We start from the raw sequence: 24,239 nt of genomic DNA, 5'->3' as shown, positions 1-24,239 counted from the left end.
GGATGATGTCATTACTGTATATCACGTGGCGATAGATATCAGCTTGCGTATTTTTTATTCGTAATCTGTACATTTTACGATATAGATCTGCAAGTAAAATTTCGACTAAAAACTCATGTCGGCTCTTCAGCACGAGCGTCCCTCATAACAAATAATCGAACCAATGACCAAAAAAATGCAGAAAAGAAATATCTGCTAAAAGCTCAATAAGAAAAGTACGCACAGGTGAACTAAAACCTATCTACACGCTACAGCCACCATACGCTAACATAAAACCCCAGACAAACAGATCTACTACTCGTACTACTAGTGATAAAACAGAAAAGATCATATATAAGGGCTGCAGCTAACGTCATTAGCAGAGGCATCTTTGCACGGTACGGCAACAGCGAGAATGGAATATAATAGATTTGGCTCAAATCAAGGGTTGGCCCGTGGAGGCGTCGCGAGCCCCAAGAGCCATGCAGAGCACATCGGGATGGCACTTAAATCGATAGGCGTATTGCTCGCCGACGACCTTTTCCATTATTCCCTTCAAGTAGTAGCCGCGAAGGGAACGACTCAACTTCTCATAATTCATCGCCGGCCGATTCTTGATCTTTCCCCATCGCTTCGCTACCTCCGTGGGTTCGGTGATTTTGAACTCGAGCGAAGTCCGATTGATCCACGATATGATGCCCGTGCCCTGGTCCGATTCGAGGAGATTGAGAAGGAATTGCCACAAGAGAGGAGTTCCAGTTTCTATAGTAAAAAGATTCATAAGACGGGGTAACTAAAAATACAGCGCTTTATCTAAAGGTGGTAAAACCTTAGAAACTAAGAACTATCTTGGGGCCACCTTGACCTGTTATTGTTCCGCAAGCAAATAAGCAAAGCATGCAACCGGTTCCACTAAGCCTAGGTATGCGCGCCATGAACACCCAAAAAACTCGTTCAAATGCATGCCTTGTGGCCGCAAACTACTGACGTCATAGCTTTACTTTTCGGAAACTTGACTTCGAACGGATTCCCGGAAGGCGAAGGAGAAGCCAGAAACGATCCACCGCCAGCCGACGCGGCGACTGCGACGGCGGTAGGACTGCGGCTTCCTATTAATAAGAAACCCGGAAAAACGTATAAAACATCAAACATCATATCCCATGTATACGAACCGGTATCGGCGACGGAGCTGGCGAGCGACGACGCGTACGCGGGCGGCGGCATGAGATACGGTGAAGCGACGCTCGTCGCAGCGGTAGGCGTGTCCCGCGTCGTCGTTCCGACGGGCGAATGAGGCGTTGCCGGTGGACTGTGCGGCATTCCCGTATGACTCATGAGCGTGTGAACGGAGTCTTGACCGTGGCGAAGAAACTCGCTCAGGTGGGCGGCCGAATGGAGACCGAGATCGACTGAGGAGGGGGGAAGACGAATAAGAGTTAGAAACTCGATTACACTTTTGTTCTATGTTTAGACTGTGAATGTGCGTGGGTGAGATTATTGAATTATTGATTCTCTGGGGCCCCCGATGGAACGAGGATGGAACGAGGAAAGAGGCAATTGCATGCGTATGCTAATCGCGGAAGCGATCCGACAGGTCAGCGCGTGTTTAGATACAAAATACTTGTGGGATATCGCGTTACAAACGAGAGCCCCGTCGGCGACTGACCGATTTGGCTAGCGAATCGCCGGCGCGCGCGTGCGTTCCATCACAGGGAGAAAAAAGGGTGTGGCGCGAAGAAAACACGTTTTTGCGCGCAAAGGGGAAAATCGGCGGCAAATCGGCCAGTCACTCGATGACTGAACGCCGGCCGGACGAGCGCGTGTGCGTGTGGGCTCGACGGCGTGTCGTTTTACCTTGGGCGTGTCCCATATCGTCGATAGTCGACTCGGGGCTTTGTTGACCCAACGCTTGGTGTTCGTACGGCGGCGTCGGTAGCGCGTCGTCGTCGCTGGCGCCGCCGCCGACCTTTACGCCGCCGCAATCCTCGCATTCGTCTTCGGGCTTGACGATCGGAAGAAAGATGCTGCTCTCGTCGTCGTCGATGTCGCTACCCGTGATCATTCCGTTGACGATCGACGATATGATGCTCTCCTGTTCGGGGTTCGGTTCGGCGACGGCGAGGGGCGCGATCGCGGCTGGGGGCTCCAAGTCCATGTCCATGTATTGCGTGCCCTCCCAGAGGCAGTCGGTCGTTCGTTCGACTGGGGTAGAAGGAAATGACGACTTTAAGCAAATAAGTAGGGTAATGAACCCTATCGCTCCCTAGCTACGGAGGCTCTCTGGTACGATCCGGCCCATTTCCGGAAACCGACTACGATGGGGCTTCGGTCAATCACGCGCACACTATTTCCCCCCGCGAGCGCGCGCGCGAAAGAAAAGCGATCGATTTCGTGCGGGAGTTAATTCGTGGTTTTCTCCTACGCTCGGCGGGGCTTTGAAGCGTGGGGGTCAGGCACGCGCGCACGTCGTGCGTCAATCTGGTTCGCGATTGAGCGGCTTCCCGTTTTGTCGTCATTCAATTTGCCCGCAGCGCAGGGGCGACGGGTCTGGGGTGCATGCAGCCACTCTACGGCTCAATTATCGTCTCTTTGGGCGGGGACGCGTTAAGACTGGGCGCGAAGTCGTACAACGACGCGCGTTCTTGGGTCATTACGTATCTTTTTTTCGGTCATCATATCGCAGTCAAAAAGCCGACTAACCGATTTCTAAACGACGCACGTCCTAACTGTCGAAGTTTAGCCAAACTTTATGAAACCGCAAGCCGCATAATATAATCTAGCCAGTGAGTGTACTCACACTGACAGCGCCCTACTAAACTTTCATTTCCTTCATCGCCTATTCACTCGCGTATTCACTCGCGTATTCGGACTAAGCCACCGAAAATTCTACCGCACCAACTGACTATCAATCTATCTCATGAATAAGTCACGAGAAAGGGGGGCCATCGAGCACCTTGGGGACCCCGATGAACCACGCCCTTATTCGCGTGTAAGGAAAACAATGAGAGCCACATACCTTTGATAGGAGGCGCTTCGTACGCCGGATAGGCTGGATATTCGTACTCGCAACCGTAGTCAGAGTAGTGAGGAGTCGCCAACGCACTTGCCGTCGACGCTTCGTGTGCGACGGTGGCGGCGCACGGGTTATACGGCGCGTAGAGATCGTAGTAGGAGGCCTAGAGAGGGATGTTTTGAAAGGAGAGCTCCAATCGCGCGGTCTCTCGTACCAACTGCTGTTGCTGTTGCGGGTAAGAGCCGCTGGCGCTGTTTTGTGCGCTCGATAAACGTTGACTGTCCTCGGGAAATCCGCGCATTGACACGTGACGAAGGAAAGACGGGCTAAATCGACGCTTTCGCTGCACAGAGGAGAGCGAACCAACACTGGCTAACCGGTTTGGTGTCTCGCTCTTATATTTGTTAGCGCAAGCGAGGGAGGGGGAAATTACATTACAAGTGCTATTTCGGCCGCCCCACTCCCGACAAAGAGTGCCTTTGCCTAAACGAATTAGGCTTCTTCCACCTTGGATCGACTATGCCCACGCCGTTGCTCTTTTCGTTTTAGAACACCGTGAAACGGACGTCGCGGTTCGCTTGCACGCAAACCGGGGCCGTTTTGTCCGCCTCGACCGCAAATTTTCATACGAAAAATGCCACTTTGAGCGTTGATATAAACTCAGCACGTGCATATACGGACGACGCGCGGAAAGGAATTGGCTTTGTGCAGACGCGGTCTCTCAACAAGGTTTCTCATTTTAAGTGCAAAGGGTAAAAAAGGTCAACAAACTTGACGGTGACTCACGATGAAGAGGCAAATTTTTAATAACTCCTATCCGCTGAAAGCGAAAACCCAAAGATTCCCACCGAAAGAAAAAAAGTCCCAGCTGGCACCGATCCTAAATCGACACCCAACGGCTAAAACGAGTCAGACGCCTTTTTAGCGAGCTTCTATTCTGTACATTCGAAGGAAGAAAAGTCGCCAAGGCAAGATTCCGTTCTTCTTCTATTTAGTATTCTTTTCTAGATTCGAAAAGCTAATTGCTTCTACGTACGTTCTCATTTCATTCGTTCCCGCCACCACCTTGTCCACCTTCCAGTTCAGAGTCTAGGTCAGCTAGCGGTCCCGATGTTACGTAGTCTGCGGTCAGAACTCTTTCCTCCACTTCGCTTTTACTGCCACTGCCGCCGGCCGCGGCTACCGACGTCGACACGTTTTCACCCGGAAGCAATCCGGAAGGGCTGGCGTCCACGAGGAGGTCCGCTAGCGGATTCAGCAGCTCCTCGACTTCGATCGCAACCGTCGTCGGGGATTCGGATCTGCTGACATTGTTCGGGGAAAATTGCTTCGTTCGAGAGGATTTGCGACCGAGGTGAGCGAGAAGACGTTCGCGCGGATATATCGTCTCGACGCAACGGGATACAAACGGTAGAAAATCGTTGGCAACGCATAAACACATGTCGCGAAGTAGCCGCTTCTCTTCGGCATCTAAGGCATTTCCTTGCGATCTATATATACGCGATGTCTATAGATAGCGTTTGGACGTGCGCGTCGCGTGTCATTCGATCCCTACCTACTGTACTCGGCTACGGAGGCGACGACGCTTCGGAGCGCCGAGTCGATTCGTCTCACGACGGCGAGAGCGATCGAGATTGGCGCGCATGCTCGCAAATCGTTGAGAGCGGTGAGAATTGCGTTCGTTATTCGAGCTAAGGGAGGGTGATTTAGGATTGAGTGGGGTGGGGAGAGGGGAAGGGAGTTTGATGACGACGGCGTGCTTAGGAGACCCGGGACGGACGTTAGCGTGTATCGTTTCATCGTGGCTACGAATCTAGAGGCGAAACATCTCTTTACCGGCTTTCTGACTGGTTCTATATTTACTTTTCTTGCGCCGTCTCTATAGCTGTTTCGAACGCTTCCAGAGCGGCGTTCTGGAACAGAGGCGCGGCGAGGGAGCGAAAGTCGGCGCCGACGCGCCCCAGCGATAAACCGAAGTACATGCACTGGCCCAGTAGGGAGTCCAACCTTCCTCCCACGCCGCGGTCAAGATCCCATTCAAGGGTTCTTAGAAATGAGGTCACCTGTTCACACGAAAAGAGCGCGGACATTGTTTCGTCGTGATTTCATCGGGTAGGCGCGCTCACTTTTCGTATGACCCAGCTGTGAAATATGCCCGCCAAATTGCCGTCGCTCTGCGCATGTCTCGTCAGCGACGCGTGTTCGTCGTCGGAGAAAATCGCGCGATACTGCGTTATGATGTCGAAAAGATGCACGCGACTCACTTCCATCGTTTTGCTCGCGTGTTGATAGGCTGAAAACGGAAAAAAAACCGGTTAGACGTGTAAAGTGCGCTAGCAGCGCGTGCCTACCGTCATCAATCGGAATTTTGCTAAGAACACCTTGAAACCACGCATCGCGAGCCTATGAATGCCAACTAGAACTGGCCGCCAATGTATGCAGAGTTTGTTTGTACTTGCAGAAACTTTATGCGCAATTCAGCCTCGCTAAAGGCGTCCAATCGCCTCAGGTAGCCAATTACCTTGAGACACTGAGGCAATTGGATATTGGCGCGCAATTGCTGAAGCAGCTGCGTGAGCATGAGCTGCACCGATCGTTTGACATCGGACACAATACCCTGCGGGGTTTCCCGAAGGAGAGCGGAGACCATTAATTTTCTCACAGACCACCCGAAGAAAACAAGTCACGAGGAAGTCGGTCAAATGCGTGTATTTAGACGGAGCGTAGGCGAGCATTTCTCCGTCTTCGCGAGCGCGGGCACATCTAAATGCGCCGTCTAGACTAATGTATCTAAATCAACTTGGACAGCTGGCAAGCGTTGAACGTTGTGCATCGTGCGCGGGGAATAAAAAAGCGCCGCGCCCCGCCAACGTGCGCGGATTGCCAGTCAATAAACGAATACTAATGCGGCATTCAGTCAGGGATGCCGCCGCGCCCGCAATCAGTCAGTGCGCCATGAATGAAATCAGTTGGGGAGTCCGCCCCCGCGCGCGCGCGCGCGGAGATAACTCAGTCACAAAGAACGGTAAGGGAGAGCGCGCGCAGAACAAGTCCCGCGCTTTTTCTTCGTGAATGAAATGACTGACTGGATTGGGTCAGGCGAGTGCGTGGGTTGACGGGCAGGCCTTATTTAGACATTACACCACTCACTTGCATAATAGCGATTCCGCTATGTTTTCGTTCAAGCTGACGCACGTGAGCCGACAATTCCAATGCCTCTTCGTAGTACGCATTCCTCACGCACGTGTCCATTAACTAAAGCGCGCGCGCCGGCCATTACATAAATTCGCAACACTCGTCTTTTTTTCTTTCTCACCTGCGGTATCTCCAATATCTCCAGCAGATGGGTGTGCCTCGCCAGAAGAGCCGTGTTTAGTTTACGCCTACACAATAAAATTGCAACAGACTCTTTGTGGAGCTAATTCAATAAGAATATCTCAACGAAACCTAATTTCCCTCTCAGGTGGTCACCCCATGCCTACCTCGAGGCAATTTCTTGCGCTTTCTTTTCGAATTCCCCGCACTTGGCGCGGAATTCCGGAAGTTGATCCAGCAACTTTTCGACGGCGCCTTCAGCGCAATTGAACTAGAGCGCGCGAGTAAACGAACGCGTTACCGCGTTTTTATTATTATTAGAATTATCATTGGGCTACATCTTGATAAATCTCGCGCGAGCATTCCGCCGTTTCGACGAACGTCTTGTAATTCTCGAATGCGAGATCCTGCGTTCGTTCGAGGATCTGATGGCGTTCTTCGGCGAGTCGATTGGGTTCTAGAGCTGTACGAACCGTAAATATCAACGAGAGGTGCTTCGTTGCCTCTTGCCTAGTCGCTCGATTCCCATTGCGCACAGATCGTTCACGTAGACGAGGAAATCGGGATCGCGAAGCCACTTCTCTGCAACCAATCGGTTAAAAAACCACGTTCACAAAGCCAGATACCTTTTAGACTCGTCGAAAGCAGAGTTATCAGTTCCGATTCTTCTTCGTCGTCAGCCATTTTGGATGGTAGCGTACGCTACGAAGACTTCGCACTACTCTTCGCTTCGCACTCTTCGCACGAGCACGTGCCGCACTTGTATACATGTACCTCTTTAATTCATTACAGTACCAATAAAACCAACGCGACAGCAGGTTACGAGGTCACGCTACGTACGGACAAACGATTCTATGAAGTATCAATAAATAAATAAATATCTATTAGGTATGACACCTATAAAAATTTTTAAAGCACCAGGACTCCTTTTGTTTATATTAGGGACTCTAGTTTTCTTCCCCCCTATTTTAGTAAGTTCTTTTTTTCCTATCCTAGTAGAACTTTCTTCAGTTTCTTTGCCTCTTCCTCTTCATCCTCACTTCCACTACTGCCACTGGATTCGTTCAAGCACTCGCTGCACAAAAAGTGCATCAAAGGCAGACTGTACTTCCCGCAGAAGTCCACAAATTTGACATGCCGCACGTGGGAGCTGAAATAGACGCCCCGACACTTGGGATTGTCACAGCACTTTGCACTGTCCAAGTACGTCACCAGCGTTCTTGGAATATCACGGGGACCATAGCCCATATTATAATGCTTCACGGCTCGACCGGCTAGCTCTAATAGCGAAGGGACTTCGAAGGCGTGGTCGCGCACGAAACGAGAGCATAGGGGATTATCTCTCAAACTGATGTTTCGTAATTTGACAAAACTGAGGAAGCCGGCGGGAAGAGATTCCAATCGGTTGTCATGGAGACTAAGCGTTTCGAGTTTCGAAAGCAATTTGAGTTCGGGAGGAAGCGCTTCGATTCGATTTTTGTTCACGTGCAACGTTTCCAAGTTGAGAAGTTGACTGAGACTGGGAGGAAGTGCCGTGAGCCGATTTCCGCCCAGATACAAATGTCTCAAGCTGCGTAGAGAAAAATTGCGTAAAGTTGCGCAAAAATACGCAACGCATTCTCACCCTATCATTTCTCCGATTTCTTTCGGGACGATTTCGATTTCATTTCCGCCCAGTTGTAGATCGCGCACGTTCGGCATGGCGAAAAGCTGTCGCGGAAACGCGTCGAATCGATTTCCGCTCAGATTGAGCTCCTCGAGCGCGACGAGTCGTTCGAAATCGTTCGGCAGCGAATCGAGGCGATTTTCACGCGCGTCGAGCGTCCGAAGGACGCCCAGCTGCACGATTGCGTCGTCGAAAACGCGAATCGCGTTGCGCGACACGTCGAGGTGACGAAGGAAGCGAAATGCGGCGATTTCCTTCGGTAGTACGTCGAAATGGTTTCGAGTGAGATCGAGACGTTCGACGCGATCGGCGTCGGTCGTGTGAGACGGTTCGAGAGCGCTGAGCGCTCGATTCGAGAGCGTGCGGCTACTCGACGCTTCCATACGCGGTCGCAACTATGGTCGGTAGTTGCACTGTCACGAGAGGAGAGCATGCACCGACTCCCTTATATGGACGTGGGAGTGTCTTACAGTCATTACACACGTGGTGACGCATTTCTTTTTCTTCCATTAGATGACGCATTGTACGGGTATCCAAAAACGTACAGTACAACACACGTGACACTTACAAAATTACATGCCTTTCATTTTATCCGTGTTCCTATCTCCAGTCTTCTGTCTCATTGCTGCATAGACTTCATCTTTCGGCGATTTTCCCTCAAATCCAGTCGGTGATCGAAACGAGCCACCAATGCGATCCCACAACGTAAAGTATTGCCCATAGTTGCAGTTAAAAAACGTGTGGTGATCCGAGTGATGAGCCGAGCCATTGACATAAGGTCGAAGTATTTTCGGCACTCGATAGTCGGCATCGTGAATCGATATCGTCCAAATATTAACAATAACAAACAGACTCAGATAGACGACCTTATGAAGAGGAAAGAGAAGCGGATAAATATGATACGGACAGCTCTGCAGAAAACCGTCAATGGGATGAAAGGCGTGGCTTGCGAAAGGAGTGGGCACTTTCCATTGATGATGGGGCTTGTGAAGACGCTTATAAAGTAGCGGATGATGAAGGCCGCGATGGATCCAATAGATGGCCATGTCGTTGAAAAAGAGAAAGCCGAGCATACTCAGAATTACATAAGACCATCCCCACGTGCCTTCGATGTTATCATAAAGCTTTGTGTAGCCACGAACCTAATAAATAGAAATACATGTGTCAATCTGTCTCTTATTTAATTGATACTATGTATTATGTATAGTATGTCCGAAATAACTGTACTTTTTGTATAATTAAATAAGGTAATGCCATTCCTGCATTCCTTCTTGGAACCTAATGGCTATTTAATAATTTTTTATGACACATGACGTCAGCGACTACGAAGTCAATTAATCAATCAGTACTGTACCTCGAGAAGGAAGAGCAACGCCGTAGGAACGGACATGAAGGGCGCAGCCCACGACGTGTAGATGATTTCCTTCCTCACTTGATTCTTCAGTATTTGCGGATGCTTCAGCACGTTCTTGTCGAAAATGAACGCGTAGCTCAAGCTAGCAAATGAGAAATACAGGAAGTAGCCGCCGACGATCGTGATAACGATGAGGCTGAGAGCCTGTCGGACGACGTTCTCCTCGGGCACGCTCGTCGGGTAGACGTACGGAGTGAGAAAGTGCCTGTCTGCCGCAGCGAGAACCAAATCCATAGCCCAAGCTGACTTCGGTGGCGTGACTCGACGTCTCGTGTGCGATTGGCTCGTGCGTTTCCACGATGACGTCAAGGAGAGGAAGCAGTCAGCTAGGCACGCCCCTCGCTTAGCACGTGTGCACTAAGTGATTATAAAAGAGGCGATTGTTGAGGTAACTAAAACTTCCGCATTTTAACGTGCGTTAATTTTCTTTGCTACCGTTTCTGCTGCTTCGCCGGCATTTACAATGCAATCGACAAGTCCGACTCCTTTATATGACAGACCGGTCAATGTTAGCGGAAGCTTCTTTTGATCAATATACGTCCAAATTTCGTCTAGCGATAGTGAAAAATATCAGATAAAAATTTTCATTTGCATTTTTACCTAATGTATCCACATGACCTACAGGATACTGAGGAAGACAATTCTGCAGAAAATAATTTGAACTGTGCAGATTTTGTATTGCGTCGTCTAACTCTTTGTATTTTTGTTATGACTCTGTTTGGCTCTGCTTTGATGCCCAAGTGTTCGGCAAGCGTTTCTAGGGCAATGCTGGTTATATAGCTCTCATCCTTTCCTCCAAACAATTCATCGAACCACTCGCCTCCAAGCATAACCTAAAAGTTTCGTCCACGCAGGTATAAATATGATATTCAAATGCTACCGTTAGTCGTGTGGAAGCTTTGTCGTCTTTTCGATCCTGATCCGGAAAACCGCAAGAATCAAATATGACTCCAAGAATCTTAGGCGGTTGATTGGACGGCACGAGATACCCAAACCCCTTTCACATACATAGAAATAAATAAAAAATATATTTAGCACCCTTCAACCCAGCACCTCAAATGGCAAAACGTGGCCGGAAAATTCAATGCTGACAACCCCAACTGTAACAGCCTGCGAGAGACTCAATTTCTCACGCAGTGAATTATGCTCAGAAGCCAACAGAGAAGCAAGTGCTAAAGACAATGATACCTAACCATTGACATATTATTTTAGAATGTCTTTCTTACAACGAGAAGGAATGGCACTGATAATTTGATCTACCATCAGACTATTGCCATCTTGCGTATCAATCTATTTAGCCCTTCTACAACTATATTTTCTCACATTCTATGTCTCCTACTTTGACTCTTTTATTTTCGCTAAACTCAAGCTTTGTGCAAGGCACTCCCAGACGTATGTCTACGCCACGCCCACGCAAGAGTTCACCAAGTCGATTAGGAAGCATCTCAAGCCCATTTTTCAACGTCCACTGAACCTGCCACTTCTCAGCTGACGCTCGTCTAACGAGATCACAATCGGGCCAATTAGACCTATCTAAGAACCACGCCCACGCATATAAATACATATATAATTTCAATCAAGCTTCCCCACCTTGTTTTGTGAGTAACGCCCCTCGAATAATAGACCCCTTTTGTCGCACGTATTCCCAAAGAGCGGGAAAGCAGCCGCGCGCGCTAAGCGACTTCGGACTACTAGCGAAAATTCCCCGACACAGCGGATCGACTAACATATCTGCTACCTAAATAGAAAATCAAAGAATAGCTCTCTAATATATGCAGGGCTCACTTCTAAACCGAATCCGTTGCGAAAAAATTCGTGTACGCTAACGTCCCCGCCCCCTACGATATCCCTTCTGTTTGACGTCGACTCGCGCACGAGGGGCTTCCAAAGGGGTTCGGATAAAAAAGCCGGCGTTTTGAGTGCGCCCCCGATGCTCGACGGAAGTCGGTGTATCCCGCCGTTTGCGTAGATGAGACGAGTGCGCGCCGCGGCGTTAGCGCGCGCCACCGGAAGCAGAGAATTCGCGAGACCGAGCTCTTCGACGAGACACAGAGCGACTTTGCCGCCGCGACCGGCGAGCCGAATGCCGCGCGGTCCGTGCTCGAAGACGGCGCCGTCGTCGGGCCGCGTCGTGTCGATCCAGCCGCCGAGACGATCGGACGCCTCTAGGACGACAATTTGACGCGGGTCGAGACGAGCGCTGAGTCGCCAAGCAGCGACGAGACCCGATATGCCGCCGCCAAGTACGGCGACGCGAGACGGTGCTTCCATTGCGCAGAACGACGTAGACTGCGAGTAGATTTGCGCAAAAAGTACTGTAGTGCGTAGAAATAGAAAAACGCATTACATTATGGCGCACTTTCCGCCGTCTAGACCGGGTAGTTTCGTTGGATCAAAGTCCAAGCCTGGAACCTAGGCAAAAAAATTAAAAATTTGTCTAATTAATTATTGATGTATTTACCTCTCCTCCTATGAGATCTGAAGGAGGGTGTCCATACTCCTGCATCTATAGAAACGAGTTTCAATTACCTATCTCTTGTTGTGTGAATTTTATACTTTTTGCATTAATTGCACTATTTCGTTGAATCGTCTGTTCTTCACGGTTTCGTCGTCATCTGCCTTTTCGCTTTCGAATTCAGCGCAGACTTTGTTCATTACGTTGAGTTGCTCCTTGTAGTTCTTCAGTTGATCTTCAGGCAGTTCTCCCCCCTTTTCTTTCAACCAATCAGGATACTATAAAAACGCGTCTCAAAATAAAATAATCTATATCGATTATCTCACTTTATCACGGATGTCTTTTATGGCTGGATATAGAACGTCTTTTGATAGCAGATTCTTCATCATTTGTTGCATCATTGGAATGATTCCCGAGCCATCTTCATCAGCTCCTTCACTAGGAGCATCACTTCCGAGAACCATGCCCGAAAGTGCCTTGAACATCTCTTCAGGACTTCCAGGACTATCAGGAGGAACCTCGGCATTCTAAAAAGATATCATATTAGAAACACACATACGGTTATTGTATAAAAAATCTTGAAGACAAATGGAAGAGAAATAAATGACCAACTATTAGCCAAACGCAAGCCCCAACTCCTATACATTCTCACTTTGATGTCCTTTGCGTCTTTCTGCATTTGTTCCAATGTTTTCTTCATCTTATCTTGAACGCTTCCTCCTCCTTCTCCTCCTCCTTCAGCTCCCGCTGCACCCGCGACGGGAGACTCCTCTCCTTCGGACTTTCCTTTCTGTTCCAAGAGCGACGCCTCGAATCCTTGCGCGAATTCTTCGAGCCGACGAAAGACGTCGGGATTTTCGCCGGCTAGCATGTTCATCGCCTGATCGAGTTCCTCGGCTGCTTTGCGAGCCACTTCGGCGCTTAGAGCTTCGTCGAGGGGATCGGGGGCCTCGTCGGAGGACTTCGTCGACGTCGCGTCCACCGACGTTTCGGCTGCCGATGATGCAGAGGGAGTTTTGTCGAAATCTTTTAGCGACTCTAGAAATTCGGTAAAAAGTGAAAAGGTTAGGTTTGTGTGCAATACACGGTACCCGCTAAGAGCTCGTCTAAATCAACGTCATCGTGTTCCTTATCCGAAGCCATTTTTAACTACGCACGCACCTACTGCGTACTTTTGCGCAGCTTCATCGCATAATTATTGTTTAGTTAAAAAAATTGATACGAGCCCCGGGATCGAGGGTCGTAACAATTTCGAAGAGACACTTGTCGTAAATATCAAGCGAACGGACCGATTCGCGCTTCTCTAATAGATGACATAACCGTTGTTTTGGGCCAAAGCATCACGTGGTAGGTCTTCAGTTCGGTTGCAGCCTAATGTCAGCCAGATGCTCTGCTTGCGGTACCCTCCATAGCAGTTGTTTTGGAAGCTATAAACAGTACACCTGTAAATAGTAAGTGACGCCAAGCCATCCGTTTTAGTGAAGCAGGCGATCAAGTATCGCGTCTTTCTTTCACCCGGAGTTGTGGAGAAAGCAACCGCGCTCATATAGTGGCATCTCAGACTCGAAACTTGAAGGATGCCGCTCCGGCTCGAGAGGGTCATGCCGAGGCCCGGACTCAAGTTCGCAAGCCAGGAGGATTGGAAGAAGGCCGCCCGGGTTCGATCAGATGAACTGGCTATACAGTTCTCATCTCTGTTTTCGACCTTTTCTCTTATAGTTAATTAATTAAGTATAATTGTATTTTAGATTCTTTTCCCGCTGATGATGCTCTGGTATCCCATCAGCTGATCAGAGCATGCGCTCTCGTCAATGGATCATTATGGGAAAATCTCGGTGCCTGTTTTATCAGCTCAGACGATCTTCAATACATTCGCGAACACTTCGGTCACAACGTGGCTCGCACAATCGAAGTGTTGAAATTGTGGAACAAAGCAGAATCGCCTACAGTAGGCCAGCTTTTAGCATGGTTTGAGGAGTTTAAAGTAAACCGACGGGCAATCAAGTCGAAATACGAATCACTGTGTGGCCGCAAGTAGACATTGTCTTTTCGTTTTTCCGGGAGCGGCTGGCTGGCTGGTTGGTTGTGGACGTTGCAGAACTTTTATATGAGTCCTTTTAGCTTTTTGCTTGTCAGTGTTTTCTTTTCATTTCAATACAGAGAGAGCAAGCGGAATCGACGTGACGTGACAAGGCAAACTGCAGACGGAAATACGCATGCGAGACTCAAAAGCAAAAAACTGCGGGGGATGAGTAAGATTATCGCGAGTGAAAATTCCTTGGAACTATATGGTAGCGTCTACACGGAACACCCCCGCTGAGTCTTATTTCACTCACTGGCATTCATTTGGTGGTCTCACTCTGTAATAAAAGTCCAGGCGGCGGCTGACACTGCGGTGGGTGGCTTCAGGTTCGATTTTCCGGGTTGGTTTCAGTTTGGCCCGGTCATGCCGTAACTGAGGCTCGCGCAATCCGATAGAGAAGGACTGACTGACTGACTGACTGACTGACTGACTGACTGACTGACTGAGTGGCGGGTGGAATATGCCAAAAGTATGAAATGCTTTAGTTTGGACTGATTAAATTAGTTTGGGATGGGATCGTTAGTTTGCATGGGATGATCTAAATACCTGCTTTTGTAATCTTTTGACAATATTTAAGAACGACACTGCTCGCAAGAAAACGACACCAAGAACGAAAAAAAACCGATATAATTCCTGAAGCAGAAGCACGTATTTTCTGGACAGTTTTATGAGATGTTTCTCGCCAAGATAGTATTTGCTTTCCAAAATCATGCATGGCGGCTTCGGGCTGACATAAAACTGTCCAGAAGATACGTACTTCTGCTTCAAGAATTGTATTGTTTTCTGTCGTTCTTGGTGTCGATCGGTTCTTGCGAGTAATGTCGTTCTTAGATATTGTCAAAAGATTACAAACGCAGGTATTTAAATAATTGGCTTTCACGTACAGACCTTCAAGCCGATGTCAAGTAAGTATATTTAATTAATTAATTAATAATAAGCTTAATCATCTGTTCTTCACGGTTTCGTCGTCATCTGCCTTTCAGCGCAGACTTTGTTCATCATGTAAAGTTGCTCCTTGTAGTTCTTCAGTTGATCTTCAGACAGTTCTCCCCCTTTTTCTTTCAACCAATCAGGATACTATAAAAGCGCGTCTCAAAATAAATCTATATCGATTATCTCACTTTATCACGGATGTCTTTTATGGCTGGATATAGAACGTCTTTTGATAGGAGATTCTTCATCATTTGTTGCATCATTGGAATGATTCCTGAGCCATCTTCATCAGCTCCTTCACTAGGAGCATCACTTCCAAGAACCATGCCTGAAAGTGCCTTGAACATCTCTTCAGGACTACCAGGACTATCAGGAGGAACCTCGACATTCTAAAAAGATGTCAGATCAGAAACACACATACGGTTATTGTATAAAAAATCTTGAAGAGAAATTGAAGAGAAATAAATGACCAAATATTAGCCAAACGCTATGAGATCTAAGCCCCAACTCCTATACATTCTTACCTTGATGTCCTTCGCGTCTTTCTGCATTTGTTCCAATGTTTTCTTCATCTTATCTTGAACGCTACCTCCTCCTCCTCCTGCTTCAGCTCCCGCCGCACCCGCGACGGGAGACTCCTCTCCTTCGGCCTTTCCTTTCTTCCAAGAGCGATGCCTCGAATCCTTGCGCGAATTCCTCGAGCCGACGAAAGACGTCGGGATTTTCGCCGGCGAGCATGTTCATCGCCTGATCGAGTTCCTCGGCTGCTTTTCGAGCCACTTCGGCGCTTAGAGCTTCATCGAGAGGATCGGGGGCCTCGTCGGAGGACTTCTTCGACGTCGCGTCCACCGACGTTTCGGCTGCCGATGATGCAGAGGGAGTTTTGTCGAAATCTTTTAGCGACTCTAGGAATTCGGTTTGGAAGTGATTAGCTACATTTGCGATGCAGCAGTACCGGCTAAGAGCTCGTCTAAATCAACGTCATGTTGTTCCTTGTCCGTAGCCATTTATCTACGCACGCACTCACCTAGAGTAGGACCTCGGCTTTCGGACATTCTGCGATTTCGGACGCTCGCACAGCAAATCTAGCGAACCGATTCTGGCTTCCTATGGCGCATTTGAAAGCCCAATCCCTGCGAGGAAGATATGCCAGAGCGCGAATCAATAGACCAAACCCTCATGATTTTATGAGAAGATTAGCGCGCGCAGGTCAAATCCTCCGCTTTCGGACAGCAGTATCGCTTTCGGACACGTATGCGTAGCTCATTCAAATTTTAATGTTTCGCCTAGAATTTTTTTTCACAAAATCCTCTATCATAGAGCTTTCGAACGCAGTAAAGCTTTAGCCAAATGGTCTAGTCTATCGCATGCTAAAAATCGACGAATATACCGACATCGCACCTCGGTGTTCGGACACCAGTTATTCCGTTTGCAAAGCCCAAATCCGTTTCTAAAAGGACATTCTGAATTTTCTGTAAGGTATTTGAAACGATTTTTAAAAGCAGCTTAAAAAGAGTAACTTTGCTAAGCAATTGGGCTGTTTAGTGCATGAAAATGCATTTCTTGGGTTTGCTTTAGTAGCCATAAAACTAAATATAGCAACGAAAATACCCAAACTGGCACAGAAGCAAGCGGTGCGAAGAAAAGGTCACCCTAAAACTTCGTATTAATGAAAAATTCTGCCGCATACAGTACTTTACGCCAAATGCATTTGTCGTGCTGATTTTTATCGCAACGTCAGAAACATTACATAAAAGTACGCCTTTTTACAGTATCTGTCTCTGGAGTGCTCTTCCATAAGTAGAGCAAGTACATTTTTAGCAGCATCGAGATTCATGAAGATATCACAGCCAGAGTGTGATACCAAGAATCTGAAATTCGATCTTTATATAAGAGCACTCAAACTGAAATTCTTAGAACGCAATAGATAAATTAATAAACGCAGATGGTCAGCTTGACGTAGCCTGAGCTCTTGGCAATATACCATAAACAGTACAAACGCTATGATAAAGTTTGAACAAACTGCATTTTGCGTAACGTCCTGTACTGGTATGTGAAAGAATTTTTCAATAATATGAAGTTTTAGGGTGACTTTTTCTTCGCACCGCTTGCTTCTGTACCAGTTTGGGTAATCTCGTTGCTATATTTAGTTTTATGGCTACCAATGCAAACACAAGAAATTCATTTTCATGCGCTAAACAGCCCAATTGCTTAGCAAAGTTTCTCTTTTTCAAGCTGATTTTGAAAATCTACTTAAAGACCTTACAGAAAATTCAGAATGTCCTTTTAGAAACGGATTTGGGCTTTGCAAACGGAATAACTGGTGTCCGAACACCGAGGTGCGATGTCGGTATATTCGTCGATTTTTAGCATGCGATAGACTAGACCATTTAGCTAAAGCTTTATTGCGTTCGAAAGCTCTATGATAGAGGATTTTGTGAAAAAAAACTCTAAGCGAAACATGAAAAATTGAATGAGCTACGCATACGTGTCCGAAAGCGATACTGCTGTCCGAAAGCGGAGGATTTGACCTGCGCGCGCTAATCTTCTCATAAAATCATGAGGGTTTGGTCTATTGATTCGCGCTCTGGCATATCTTCCTCGCAGGGATTGGGCTTTCAAATGCGTCATAGGAAGCCAGAATCGGTTCGCTAGATTTGCTGTGCGAGCGTCCGAAATCGCAGAATGTCCGAAAGCCGAGGTCCTACTCTACTGCGTAGTTTTGCGCAGACGCCGAGAACGGCCCACGATACGGGAGCCAACTTGTTCACTCCGATGGCTTCTAAATGCAGCGTCTGCGGACACGTACGGATCGTGCTGCGGACGTCACTTCACAATTGAGAAGAGTTGGCTTGGAACTTGGAAGGAATACTACCCTGTCCCAGAGTAAGCACTGCATAGCGGCCTGCATAGCACTGTCAGCATGCCATGCACGTACAGTACGACCCATGCAGTACGGTTCTCGGGTCAACTCGATCTCGATCTGTTAGCTATAGCACGGATCTTAGATCTAAGATCCGTGGCTATAGCGATAGACCTAAATTTTAGCTAGTCCACCATCCGCCAAAGAGAAGTGTCTCTGATCCTTGTCAATGTGGACTCTCGGCACGCAATTACCTAATTCGGTACGCACGCTTCTCGATATATACACAGTAGACAAAGTGACGCCATAACTTGAAGAAAAGCCGGGGAAAGTGGAAAGAAGTTGGTGGATCTTCAGTTCAATGGCCAAACAATTCGAATGTGTCGTGCACGATCCAATAACACGAGGCTAGTTTGTTTAGCGACTCGACCGTATGGTAAGGGTAAACAGCGTAGTTTTGCGCGGGTGCGTAAAACGCACACATGACCTAAATTTTATGCAGGTGTGAACATTGGGGGAGGAGGAGGGAGGGTTAGTTCCCTTGAATTCACATGATCTTTATCATTCTACCGTCGAGACTTGGAGCATTCCTACGCGTGTATTGAGCACCTGGTCACCCCAGTCAAAACTTGTTGTGTAACGATGTCCTCGCAGTGTAAACGATGTGGCAAACACTTTCGAGTTAAGAAAAAGGAGGGCATCTTCTTTGATCATTCCTACACATGTGAAGAGTAAGAATCGGGGCCAAAAAAGCACGACGGTGAATGAATGTCTCTCTGTATAGGTGTGCAGAAGCCGCGCGCAATGACAGGCATGATATACGCAAGGTCAAACTCAAACGAACGGAAGATGGAGCAGAACTTCACTATCCTAAGGGCGAATTTCACCAGGTCGTGAAGGCCGCCGGCCAAATTGTGCATGCAAGTGCACGCGCCATAGAAAGGAAGCCTTCGTTCGATTGATGATACGGTTTTTGCTTGATACGTTGGACAATTTGCTGTTGTTGTTCTTATTGTTGTTTTCGTCGATGCAACTCTAGGGGGACCGTGTTTTAGGTTATGCATGCTTCTTTTTTGTTGAGCTCTCATGTGATAATTTTCAAATGCTGCGTCTTTGCTGGGGGTAACCTGAGGTCAGGAATCACGTGAAGTCAGCTGGTCAAACGCATGACCTCAAGTTATCTATAGGAGCCGGTGGAACAGTCTGACGCCGCCGCGCGTGAGCGGCACCAAGACCCACGATACCTGCTCCCACACACTGTCACGCTTGAACGGTTGGAACGGAGAGCCCGCTTGTTTAGTCCGGTCAATTTGCTGATGGCTTCAAAATGCAATGTCTGCGGCCGGCATTTTTCGGTTGATAAAGGCGATCGTTGGTTTGGAATGAAATACTCCTACACCTGCCCAGAGTAAGCATTGCATGAATAGCACTGTCGTGGCTTCCATCCGAAGAGAACTGTCTCTATACTTGGAACCTCGTCACGCACATTTAGTATGCACGCTCGCTTCTAGATGCGCGGACAACAAACGCAATCAGTTCAGCAAAACGAAGGAAATGAAAGTGGCGAAAATTCAGTACGAAGGAAAGAATATCAAAGTGACGGCTGACAACGACGAATTCAGTTGATGCGAAAGGCTCCCCCCCCCCCCCCCCCAAGCTCTGACTCTGACTCATTGTTATGACTGTCTTGTGCGGTCGCCGCGTTTGTTGTAGTCTTGCCAACCAAACATTTGCTATGTGGGAGCGGGAGATCTCCTGTGGGGGTGCGCGTTCAGGGAAGGCATGTCCTACGCATGCATGTGCACAACAGATTCAGCCTGCAAACTGACGCCGCGACCGTTATGTCTGCTGAGTGCAAAACATGCCAAGCACACTTTGTACTGAAGAACAAACCAAACAGATGGTTCGGACGTGACTACAAGGAATTCAACTGTCCAAAGTAAACCGTTGTCCGCTCCGAGTCAGTTGCTTCCTCCGCTATTTCTATTTTTCCGTGAACCTAAACTGCTACATAACGACTAAAAATCTAGCAAACACCTGTAATGCCATAGGTGGATCGTTCGGTGGAACCGTAATAATGACGAGCTTCCTATCACAGATGCGTCAAAGAAGAACTAGAAACCAAAAATAAGGCCAAACCTCTATATCAAGTGTTGACTATGACTATGAAACCTACTATGAAAACTGCCAGGGACACGGATGGTCCAAAAATTGTTGAACTTCCTGACAATGACTGACTAGAAACTGCCAATTCCCGCACGTCTGTATCCGCTGCACGCTATTGCCTTCGTTCTTTGCAACGCTCTAAGCTATTTGTACGCAGTGTTCTCTAATTAAATTTTCATTCATTTGTCCCCCCCCCCTCGATCTATGGTCAGAGGCTATGTGGAGGAAGTGGAGGAGTATGTAGAGGCAGCAGTGCGGTATAGTCTCTGATGGGAGGCCAGGCGAATCACGGGAGGTGAATCACGCGAGATAGTTCTAAATCACGCGAGGCGGCGCCAGTTGTCACGCTGTCATCAGATAGACATACATGTAAGTTACGTGTCAACCCAGCTTGGACTCGACTCCGATGGCTTCTAGATGCGGCGTTTGCGGTTGGCACTTCACGGTTGATAAAAGCGATCGCTGCTTTGGTGGGATGTATTCCTACACTTGCCCAGAGTAAGCCACGATTGAATCGGGATGTGTTAGTTAGCTGTCAGGACGCCATATACACGTAACGGCCAGATCGAGTCAGTTTTGCAGGCAACGGTCATGATACGAGTAACTCTGTACTAACTAGTACTGTATGCACGTTTTAGATGCGCATCAGACAAACGCAAGAAATTCACTGAAAAGAAGCCTGAGGTGGCACCGGTAGATCCGGGATCTGGAGTTCAATGGCCAAACCATTATCTATGGCCAAACACAGCCGGCACCGGTGGATCCGGCACCGGTGGATCTGGAGTTCAATGACCAAACCATTATTCCCCGAACACCAGGGCGCGCACGGGCTTCGCCCGCGCGCGCCCTGGTGGGAGGGGCTCTCAAACGTGATCGGCCAAAATCTCAAAGTGTTTGTCTGTCTGTCGGTCACGCTCACGTCACAATCGCTCTTAGGCCAATCACACACAAAGGTGCCTTTATGACATCACATTCATTGTGATGTCATACTCTCCCGTATATTTCACAGTGCTGCCAAAAAAGGTGACGTCATAGTAGATAGCAACCCCGGATAGTGTTCAATAGTTTTCAGCATAACAGCACTGTTATATCTATGTCTGATAAACATAACGGGCATATAACAGTGAGCTTATTAGTAACATTTATCAAGGGAACGCAGTAAAGGAGCACGTTGGGTTTGTCGTGCTGCGAGCGAAGCTCGCAGCACGCAAACCCAACTGCGAGCTGATAATGGGCCTCGTGACACGATCACCTGAAAAAGTTGGGCTGGGGAGGGGTAGCTCTGTGCGCATGACAGGTCAAATTAGCTAATTGTAGGATTTTGTGGAAAATAATGTATGTCATGGTTAGGCAGTGTGATGCACATTATGCACATCAGCTTTCCTAAAATTAGAGTGACAGATACCGTGCTGAGGGTGTTCGGGGATCACATGATGGCTCACAAAAGGCCATCATTATCTAGTCTATGGCCAAACACAGTGACAGCGACGATGGGATCGGAGGAGCCATCGACCAAGACCCCAGCAGTACGCTTGCTTATATGTCGTCGTGACAAGTGTCTGATTTGGCTTACGTGTACTTTGATGTTTTTCATTGTCTTGTTGAATATGCTGTAGTCTTGCCAACCAAACAATAGCCAGCCAGCCATGTGTGTGGAAGTGTGGGGAGGGGTCCTATGTGGCCTACACCTTGCATGCAGCTCTTGCATGCCTGACTTGATCATGCGCAACAGATTCCAACCGTAAACGCCCCCACGTCGTGATTATGCCTGCAGAGTGCAAATCATGCCAAGAACACTTTATACTGAAGAACAAACCAAAACTGATGGTTCGGGCGTGACGACTGCAAGGGATTCAACTGCCCAAAGTATTAATTAAACCGTAGCAATCTTCAATCAAGCTCTTTACACGAATTGGCACCTACTGTTTATCCTACTGTTTATGCATCACGCTGTTCCTGCCTTAGTTCCTTGTAACGATTCTCAAGTTCTATGTACGTTTTGTCCTCTACTATGGTATTTTGCCTGAGACACTTGCAGTGTAAAAACTCCAAGCCTTTGTCTTGTCAAATTTTGGCTAAAGAGTGGGTGAAGTGGTATTATCCTGAGTGAGAGGAGTAGAGTTGTAGCCTTCTTTCTGTCTTTCAGTCAGGAAAGTAAAAGCTGTTGATTATCTTCACTATTCTACTTTTTGTGCCAATATGACAATAAGGTGCGTGATCCATCATTCTCCTGTTTACAATTTGACACTTTTCGTTTCTTCGCCGGAGATCCCGTAGCAGAAGAACTTGCACTCTTACCTTGACGAAGACAACTATCGACATGAGCATTTACAAGCGTCAAATTCGATGACCGAAACTCTCGTTCCAATCCGCACACCGGACACACAAACTAAGCGAACATCAATACGATAAATAATAATTAAAACTCGTTCACCTTTGTTTCGCTTTCACTAAGACTACTCGTCGTTGCCGCCTTTTCAAATAAACGTCTCACGGTCGTCTGGCTTTCATCCAATCGCTCAAAATTTGACATTCGAATTCCTGAAGCCCCTTTTACAAAACAGCCCCTTAGTTTCCGTTTTCTTACCCATGAGTCGTAGGGAAAGGGTTTGAGGATGTCTAGCCTTGATTTCCGCATCTAGAGCCTGACTTGCCGCTGTGCAAATATCCTCAGCTTCATTCACGGCTCTATTCAACGTGGACGCGCGCTGGCGAACTTCAAACGACACCAGTTTCAGTTTAACGGTCACAGTTCTTCCCTTCAACACCAATAGTTAATCATTTTTATCGATTTTCCCTGGTACTTTCAGATTTTGATTTTGGAGATCTTGTGCTAGGGCTTCACATAGTTCTTTGCACTTCTTGTGAAGTTCCAACGGAGAATTGATCTCCTGAAACGTTCTCTCGACGCTCATACTCTTCCTGTCGTACTCCCTAAGCAAAGTAAATCAATAAACGTCTATAAGTGAGAGTATTTACCTTCCAACGTCCGTCGAACCAATGCCGAGAGCAACGCAGAGAAAAAAATGAAACGACGTCGGTGAGAAGAGACAGAAGAGCGTCGCTCGTTTCTCATACAAATCAAAGCACGTGACTATACCCAGAGAATTCAATAAACGCTCCGTAACTTTCCCAATACCACTAACCTAAGAAAAAATATAGATTAATAAGATACATTCTATTGTTTTTACTTTGCGTATTGGTAAATTGTGAACAAACTGCAACACCGTTTCTCTACCCGATTCCAAATGAAACTGTCCATCGGGTTTATTTCTATCCGAACACACTTTCGCCAGCATCCGATTTGGCGCGATGCCAGCACTCGCCGTGAGCCCGCCCGTGACCTCTTTGATCCGAAATCGAATTTCCGCGACGACATCTTCAACAGAATCCCCAAAACCCGGAAGCGGAAGGGAAGAGGGCAAAGGAGCAGAGGACTCAGAGTCCACAGAGTCCAAGGCGGAAGTTTCCGACACCTCTTCGACTTCACACTCGATCTCTTTCGCCTCCTCATCGACGTCGTCGTCACCCAGTATATCCTCATCATCTTTAAAGCTACTGTCTAAAAATTTGTTTTCCTGTTGCCTAGCAACCGTGTTTTCTATGGTATCGAGTTTCTTTTTTCTTCTCTCTAAATAGTCGGTTAAATCCAGATAGGCTTCGTCGAGACTCATAGCGTCGTAATTCGGATCGTATTGAGATAAGACTCCGCGAACTAGTTGACTAATTCGTCGATATTCGGGAAAATTCAACTTCACTAATACCAACTCGGGGCACAAACGTTTGGCAATGAATCCAGGCATTGCGGCGCGAACGCCGTAACGTCGCGCTACGTAATTCGATGTCGACTAAAAGTGGAAAATACTTTGGTTCCCTCGAGAGGGGCCCCACTCACCAACATCGACATTCCCCCGACTGCCATTGGTTTATCTTTCAAAGACGGATTGTTCTTCATTTCCACGGCGGCGTAGAACGCGTCCATGTCGACGTGAACGATTTTTCGCGCGAGATCGCGAGTCGATTCGAGTTCGGCGATTATCGCGTCGATTCTCGTCGTCGCACGTTCGATTTCGCTCGCCGTCACGTCGTCGAGTTGCTCTTTGAGCCGCTCGATGCGTTTCGTGACCTGTCGCTCCTTTTTGAGCTCGTTTTCGTAGAATTTCGAGCCCTTCGACGCTTCGAGAATGATTTTGTTGATGCGAGCCTTGTCGAGGCCTTGCATGCCCGCCTTGTGATCGTTCAAGCCCATTCGACTTAGACATTCGGCTTCGTTTGCGCTCATTCTTCCGAGCCAATAAAAAATTTGGAATCCGCGACACGTGACCGATTTAAGATCATCTCTCTCTCTCTCT

At 47.8% G+C, this 24,239-nt stretch overlaps 7 protein-coding genes and 3 long non-coding RNA genes across 10 annotated transcripts; 3 read left to right on the top strand and 7 right to left on the bottom strand.

Moving 5' to 3' along the window:
• Positions 1-38: 38 nt before the first annotated feature.
• LOC136199505 (ETS translocation variant 5-like) lies at positions 39-3,346 on the bottom strand. The gene is made up of 6 exons (XM_065989716.1): positions 3,207-3,346; positions 2,996-3,155; positions 1,834-2,181; positions 1,152-1,388; positions 981-1,088; positions 39-741 (listed from the first exon to the last, which is right to left on the bottom strand). The coding sequence occupies exons 1-6, from the start codon at positions 3,291-3,293 to the stop codon at positions 416-418; spliced, it is 1,266 nt and encodes a 421-aa protein (XP_065845788.1). The 5' UTR covers positions 3,294-3,346; the 3' UTR covers positions 39-415.
• A 378-nt stretch (positions 3,347-3,724) lies between these two features.
• On the top strand, positions 3,725-6,644 carry LOC136199507 (uncharacterized). The gene is made up of 2 exons (XR_010673082.1): positions 3,725-4,658; positions 4,757-6,644. It is a non-coding gene; the product is annotated as an uncharacterized lncRNA (long non-coding RNA).
• LOC136199503 (conserved oligomeric Golgi complex subunit 8-like) lies at positions 3,781-6,998 on the bottom strand. The gene is made up of 12 exons (XM_065989713.1): positions 6,934-6,998; positions 6,818-6,889; positions 6,646-6,770; positions 6,475-6,578; positions 6,309-6,375; positions 6,143-6,247; positions 5,448-5,609; positions 5,344-5,395; positions 5,119-5,285; positions 4,856-5,055; positions 4,548-4,805; positions 3,781-4,482 (listed from the first exon to the last, which is right to left on the bottom strand). The coding sequence occupies exons 1-12, from the start codon at positions 6,989-6,991 to the stop codon at positions 4,038-4,040; spliced, it is 1,815 nt and encodes a 604-aa protein (XP_065845785.1). The 5' UTR covers positions 6,992-6,998; the 3' UTR covers positions 3,781-4,037.
• Positions 6,999-7,067: 69 nt separating this feature from the next.
• On the bottom strand, positions 7,068-8,381 carry LOC136199506 (leucine-rich repeat-containing protein 58-like). Its single transcript, XM_065989717.1, has 2 exons — positions 7,932-8,381; positions 7,068-7,877 (listed from the first exon to the last, which is right to left on the bottom strand). The coding sequence occupies exons 1-2, from the start codon at positions 8,354-8,356 to the stop codon at positions 7,295-7,297; spliced, it is 1,008 nt and encodes a 335-aa protein (XP_065845789.1). The 5' UTR covers positions 8,357-8,381; the 3' UTR covers positions 7,068-7,294.
• A 74-nt stretch (positions 8,382-8,455) lies between these two features.
• Positions 8,456-11,679, bottom strand: LOC136188408 (protoporphyrinogen oxidase-like). The gene is made up of 11 exons (XM_065976156.1): positions 11,173-11,679; positions 10,978-11,125; positions 10,727-10,920; positions 10,614-10,677; positions 10,441-10,559; positions 10,268-10,384; positions 10,080-10,220; positions 9,988-10,030; positions 9,823-9,938; positions 9,328-9,744; positions 8,456-9,115 (listed from the first exon to the last, which is right to left on the bottom strand). The coding sequence occupies exons 1-11, from the start codon at positions 11,656-11,658 to the stop codon at positions 8,546-8,548; spliced, it is 2,415 nt and encodes an 804-aa protein (XP_065832228.1). The 5' UTR covers positions 11,659-11,679; the 3' UTR covers positions 8,456-8,545.
• LOC136188420 (peroxisomal biogenesis factor 19-like) lies at positions 11,661-12,999 on the bottom strand. Its single transcript, XM_065976163.1, has 6 exons — positions 12,934-12,999; positions 12,495-12,880; positions 12,169-12,369; positions 11,944-12,120; positions 11,849-11,893; positions 11,661-11,799 (listed from the first exon to the last, which is right to left on the bottom strand). Exons 1-6 carry the CDS (start codon positions 12,983-12,985, stop codon positions 11,731-11,733), a joined length of 930 nt encoding a protein of 309 aa, XP_065832235.1. The 5' UTR covers positions 12,986-12,999; the 3' UTR covers positions 11,661-11,730.
• A 1,880-nt stretch (positions 13,000-14,879) lies between these two features.
• On the bottom strand, positions 14,880-15,865 carry LOC136198940 (peroxisomal biogenesis factor 19-like). The gene is made up of 5 exons (XM_065989016.1): positions 15,814-15,865; positions 15,470-15,763; positions 15,383-15,435; positions 15,047-15,247; positions 14,880-15,002 (listed from the first exon to the last, which is right to left on the bottom strand). The coding sequence occupies exons 1-5, from the start codon at positions 15,863-15,865 to the stop codon at positions 14,880-14,882; spliced, it is 723 nt and encodes a 240-aa protein (XP_065845088.1).
• Positions 15,866-17,409: 1,544 nt separating this feature from the next.
• Positions 17,410-18,225, top strand: LOC136189101 (uncharacterized). The gene is made up of 3 exons (XR_010670346.1): positions 17,410-17,744; positions 17,907-17,983; positions 18,039-18,225. It is a non-coding gene; the product is annotated as an uncharacterized lncRNA (long non-coding RNA).
• Positions 18,226-18,997: 772 nt separating this feature from the next.
• Positions 18,998-19,470, top strand: LOC136193518 (uncharacterized). Its single transcript, XR_010671366.1, has 2 exons — positions 18,998-19,129; positions 19,233-19,470. It is a non-coding gene; the product is annotated as an uncharacterized lncRNA (long non-coding RNA).
• A 2,337-nt stretch (positions 19,471-21,807) lies between these two features.
• On the bottom strand, positions 21,808-24,196 carry LOC136200061 (DNA polymerase kappa-like). Its single transcript, XM_065990391.1, has 7 exons — positions 23,783-24,196; positions 23,079-23,735; positions 22,867-23,033; positions 22,692-22,821; positions 22,475-22,646; positions 22,322-22,428; positions 21,808-22,276 (listed from the first exon to the last, which is right to left on the bottom strand). Exons 1-7 carry the CDS (start codon positions 24,167-24,169, stop codon positions 22,070-22,072), a joined length of 1,827 nt encoding a protein of 608 aa, XP_065846463.1. The 5' UTR covers positions 24,170-24,196; the 3' UTR covers positions 21,808-22,069.
• Between the last annotated feature and the right edge of the window lie 43 nt (positions 24,197-24,239).

Source organism: Oscarella lobularis, chromosome 1, assembly GCF_947507565.1.
Source record: "Oscarella lobularis chromosome 1, ooOscLobu1.1, whole genome shotgun sequence".
In the NCBI taxonomy this organism is placed as follows: domain Eukaryota; kingdom Metazoa; phylum Porifera; class Homoscleromorpha; order Homosclerophorida; family Oscarellidae; genus Oscarella; species Oscarella lobularis.
Note: the sequence above shows the minus strand (reverse complement) of the source record. Positions and strands in the feature narration are given on the sequence as shown.

Bases quoted from the DNA above. Each gene is read 5' to 3' on its own strand.
- LOC136188420 (XM_065976163.1), bottom strand. From the start codon at position 12,985: ATGGCTTCGGATAAGGAACACGATGACGTTGATTTAGACGAGCTCTTA. The intron at 12,370-12,494 runs GTGAGAATGTAT...ATATCTTTTTAG, and splicing joins AAGACGCAAAGGACATCAAA to AATGCCGAGGTTCCTCCTGA. The intron at 11,800-11,848 runs GTAAATACATCA...TTTTTTGCCTAG, and splicing joins CAGATCTCATAGGAGGAGAG to GTTCCAGGCTTGGACTTTGA.
- LOC136198940 (XM_065989016.1), bottom strand. From the start codon at position 15,865: ATGGCTACGGACAAGGAACAACATGACGTTGATTTAGACGAGCTCTTA. The intron at 15,764-15,813 runs GTACTGCTGCAT...CCGAATTCCTAG, and splicing joins TTTAGACGAGCTCTTAGCCG to AGTCGCTAAAAGATTTCGAC. The intron at 15,003-15,046 runs GTGAGATAATCG...GCGCTTTTATAG, and splicing joins TAAAAGACATCCGTGATAAA to TATCCTGATTGGTTGAAAGA.
- LOC136199506 (XM_065989717.1), bottom strand. From the start codon at position 8,356: ATGGAAGCGTCGAGTAGCCGCACGCTCTCGAATCGAGCGCTCAGCGCT. The intron at 7,878-7,931 runs GTGAGAATGCGT...TTCTCTACGCAG, and splicing joins GAAATCGGAGAAATGATAGG to CTTGAGACATTTGTATCTGG.
- LOC136188408 (XM_065976156.1), bottom strand. From the start codon at position 11,658: ATGGAAGCACCGTCTCGCGTCGCCGTACTTGGCGGCGGCATATCGGGT. The intron at 10,560-10,613 runs GTAAGAAAGACA...CATTGTCTTTAG, and splicing joins CAGTGCCATTCCTTCTCGTT to CACTTGCTTCTCTGTTGGCT. The intron at 10,221-10,267 runs GTAGCATTTGAA...CGAAACTTTTAG, and splicing joins AAGCTTCCACACGACTAACG to GTTATGCTTGGAGGCGAGTG.
- LOC136200061 (XM_065990391.1), bottom strand. From the start codon at position 24,169: ATGAGCGCAAACGAAGCCGAATGTCTAAGTCGAATGGGCTTGAACGAT. The intron at 22,822-22,866 runs GTAAATACTCTC...TACTTTGCTTAG, and splicing joins GGTTCGACGGACGTTGGAAG to GGAGTACGACAGGAAGAGTA. The intron at 22,429-22,474 runs GTAAGAAAACGG...AAGGGGCTTCAG, and splicing joins CCTTTCCCTACGACTCATGG to GAATTCGAATGTCAAATTTT.
- LOC136199503 (XM_065989713.1), bottom strand. From the start codon at position 6,991: ATGGCTGACGACGAAGAAGAATCGGAACTGATAACTCTGCTTTCGACG. The intron at 6,248-6,308 runs GTGAGAAAGAAA...CGCGCGCTTTAG, and splicing joins AGATATTGGAGATACCGCAG to TTAATGGACACGTGCGTGAG. The intron at 5,056-5,118 runs GTGAGCGCGCCT...TCGTGTGAACAG, and splicing joins ACAGCTGGGTCATACGAAAA to GTGACCTCATTTCTAAGAAC.
- LOC136199505 (XM_065989716.1), bottom strand. From the start codon at position 3,293: ATGCGCGGATTTCCCGAGGACAGTCAACGTTTATCGAGCGCACAAAAC. The intron at 1,089-1,151 runs GTTCGTATACAT...TCTTATTAATAG, and splicing joins CAGCTCCGTCGCCGATACCG to GAAGCCGCAGTCCTACCGCC. The intron at 742-980 runs GTAAAGCTATGA...TTTTTACTATAG, and splicing joins CGAAGTCAAGTTTCCGAAAA to AAACTGGAACTCCTCTCTTG.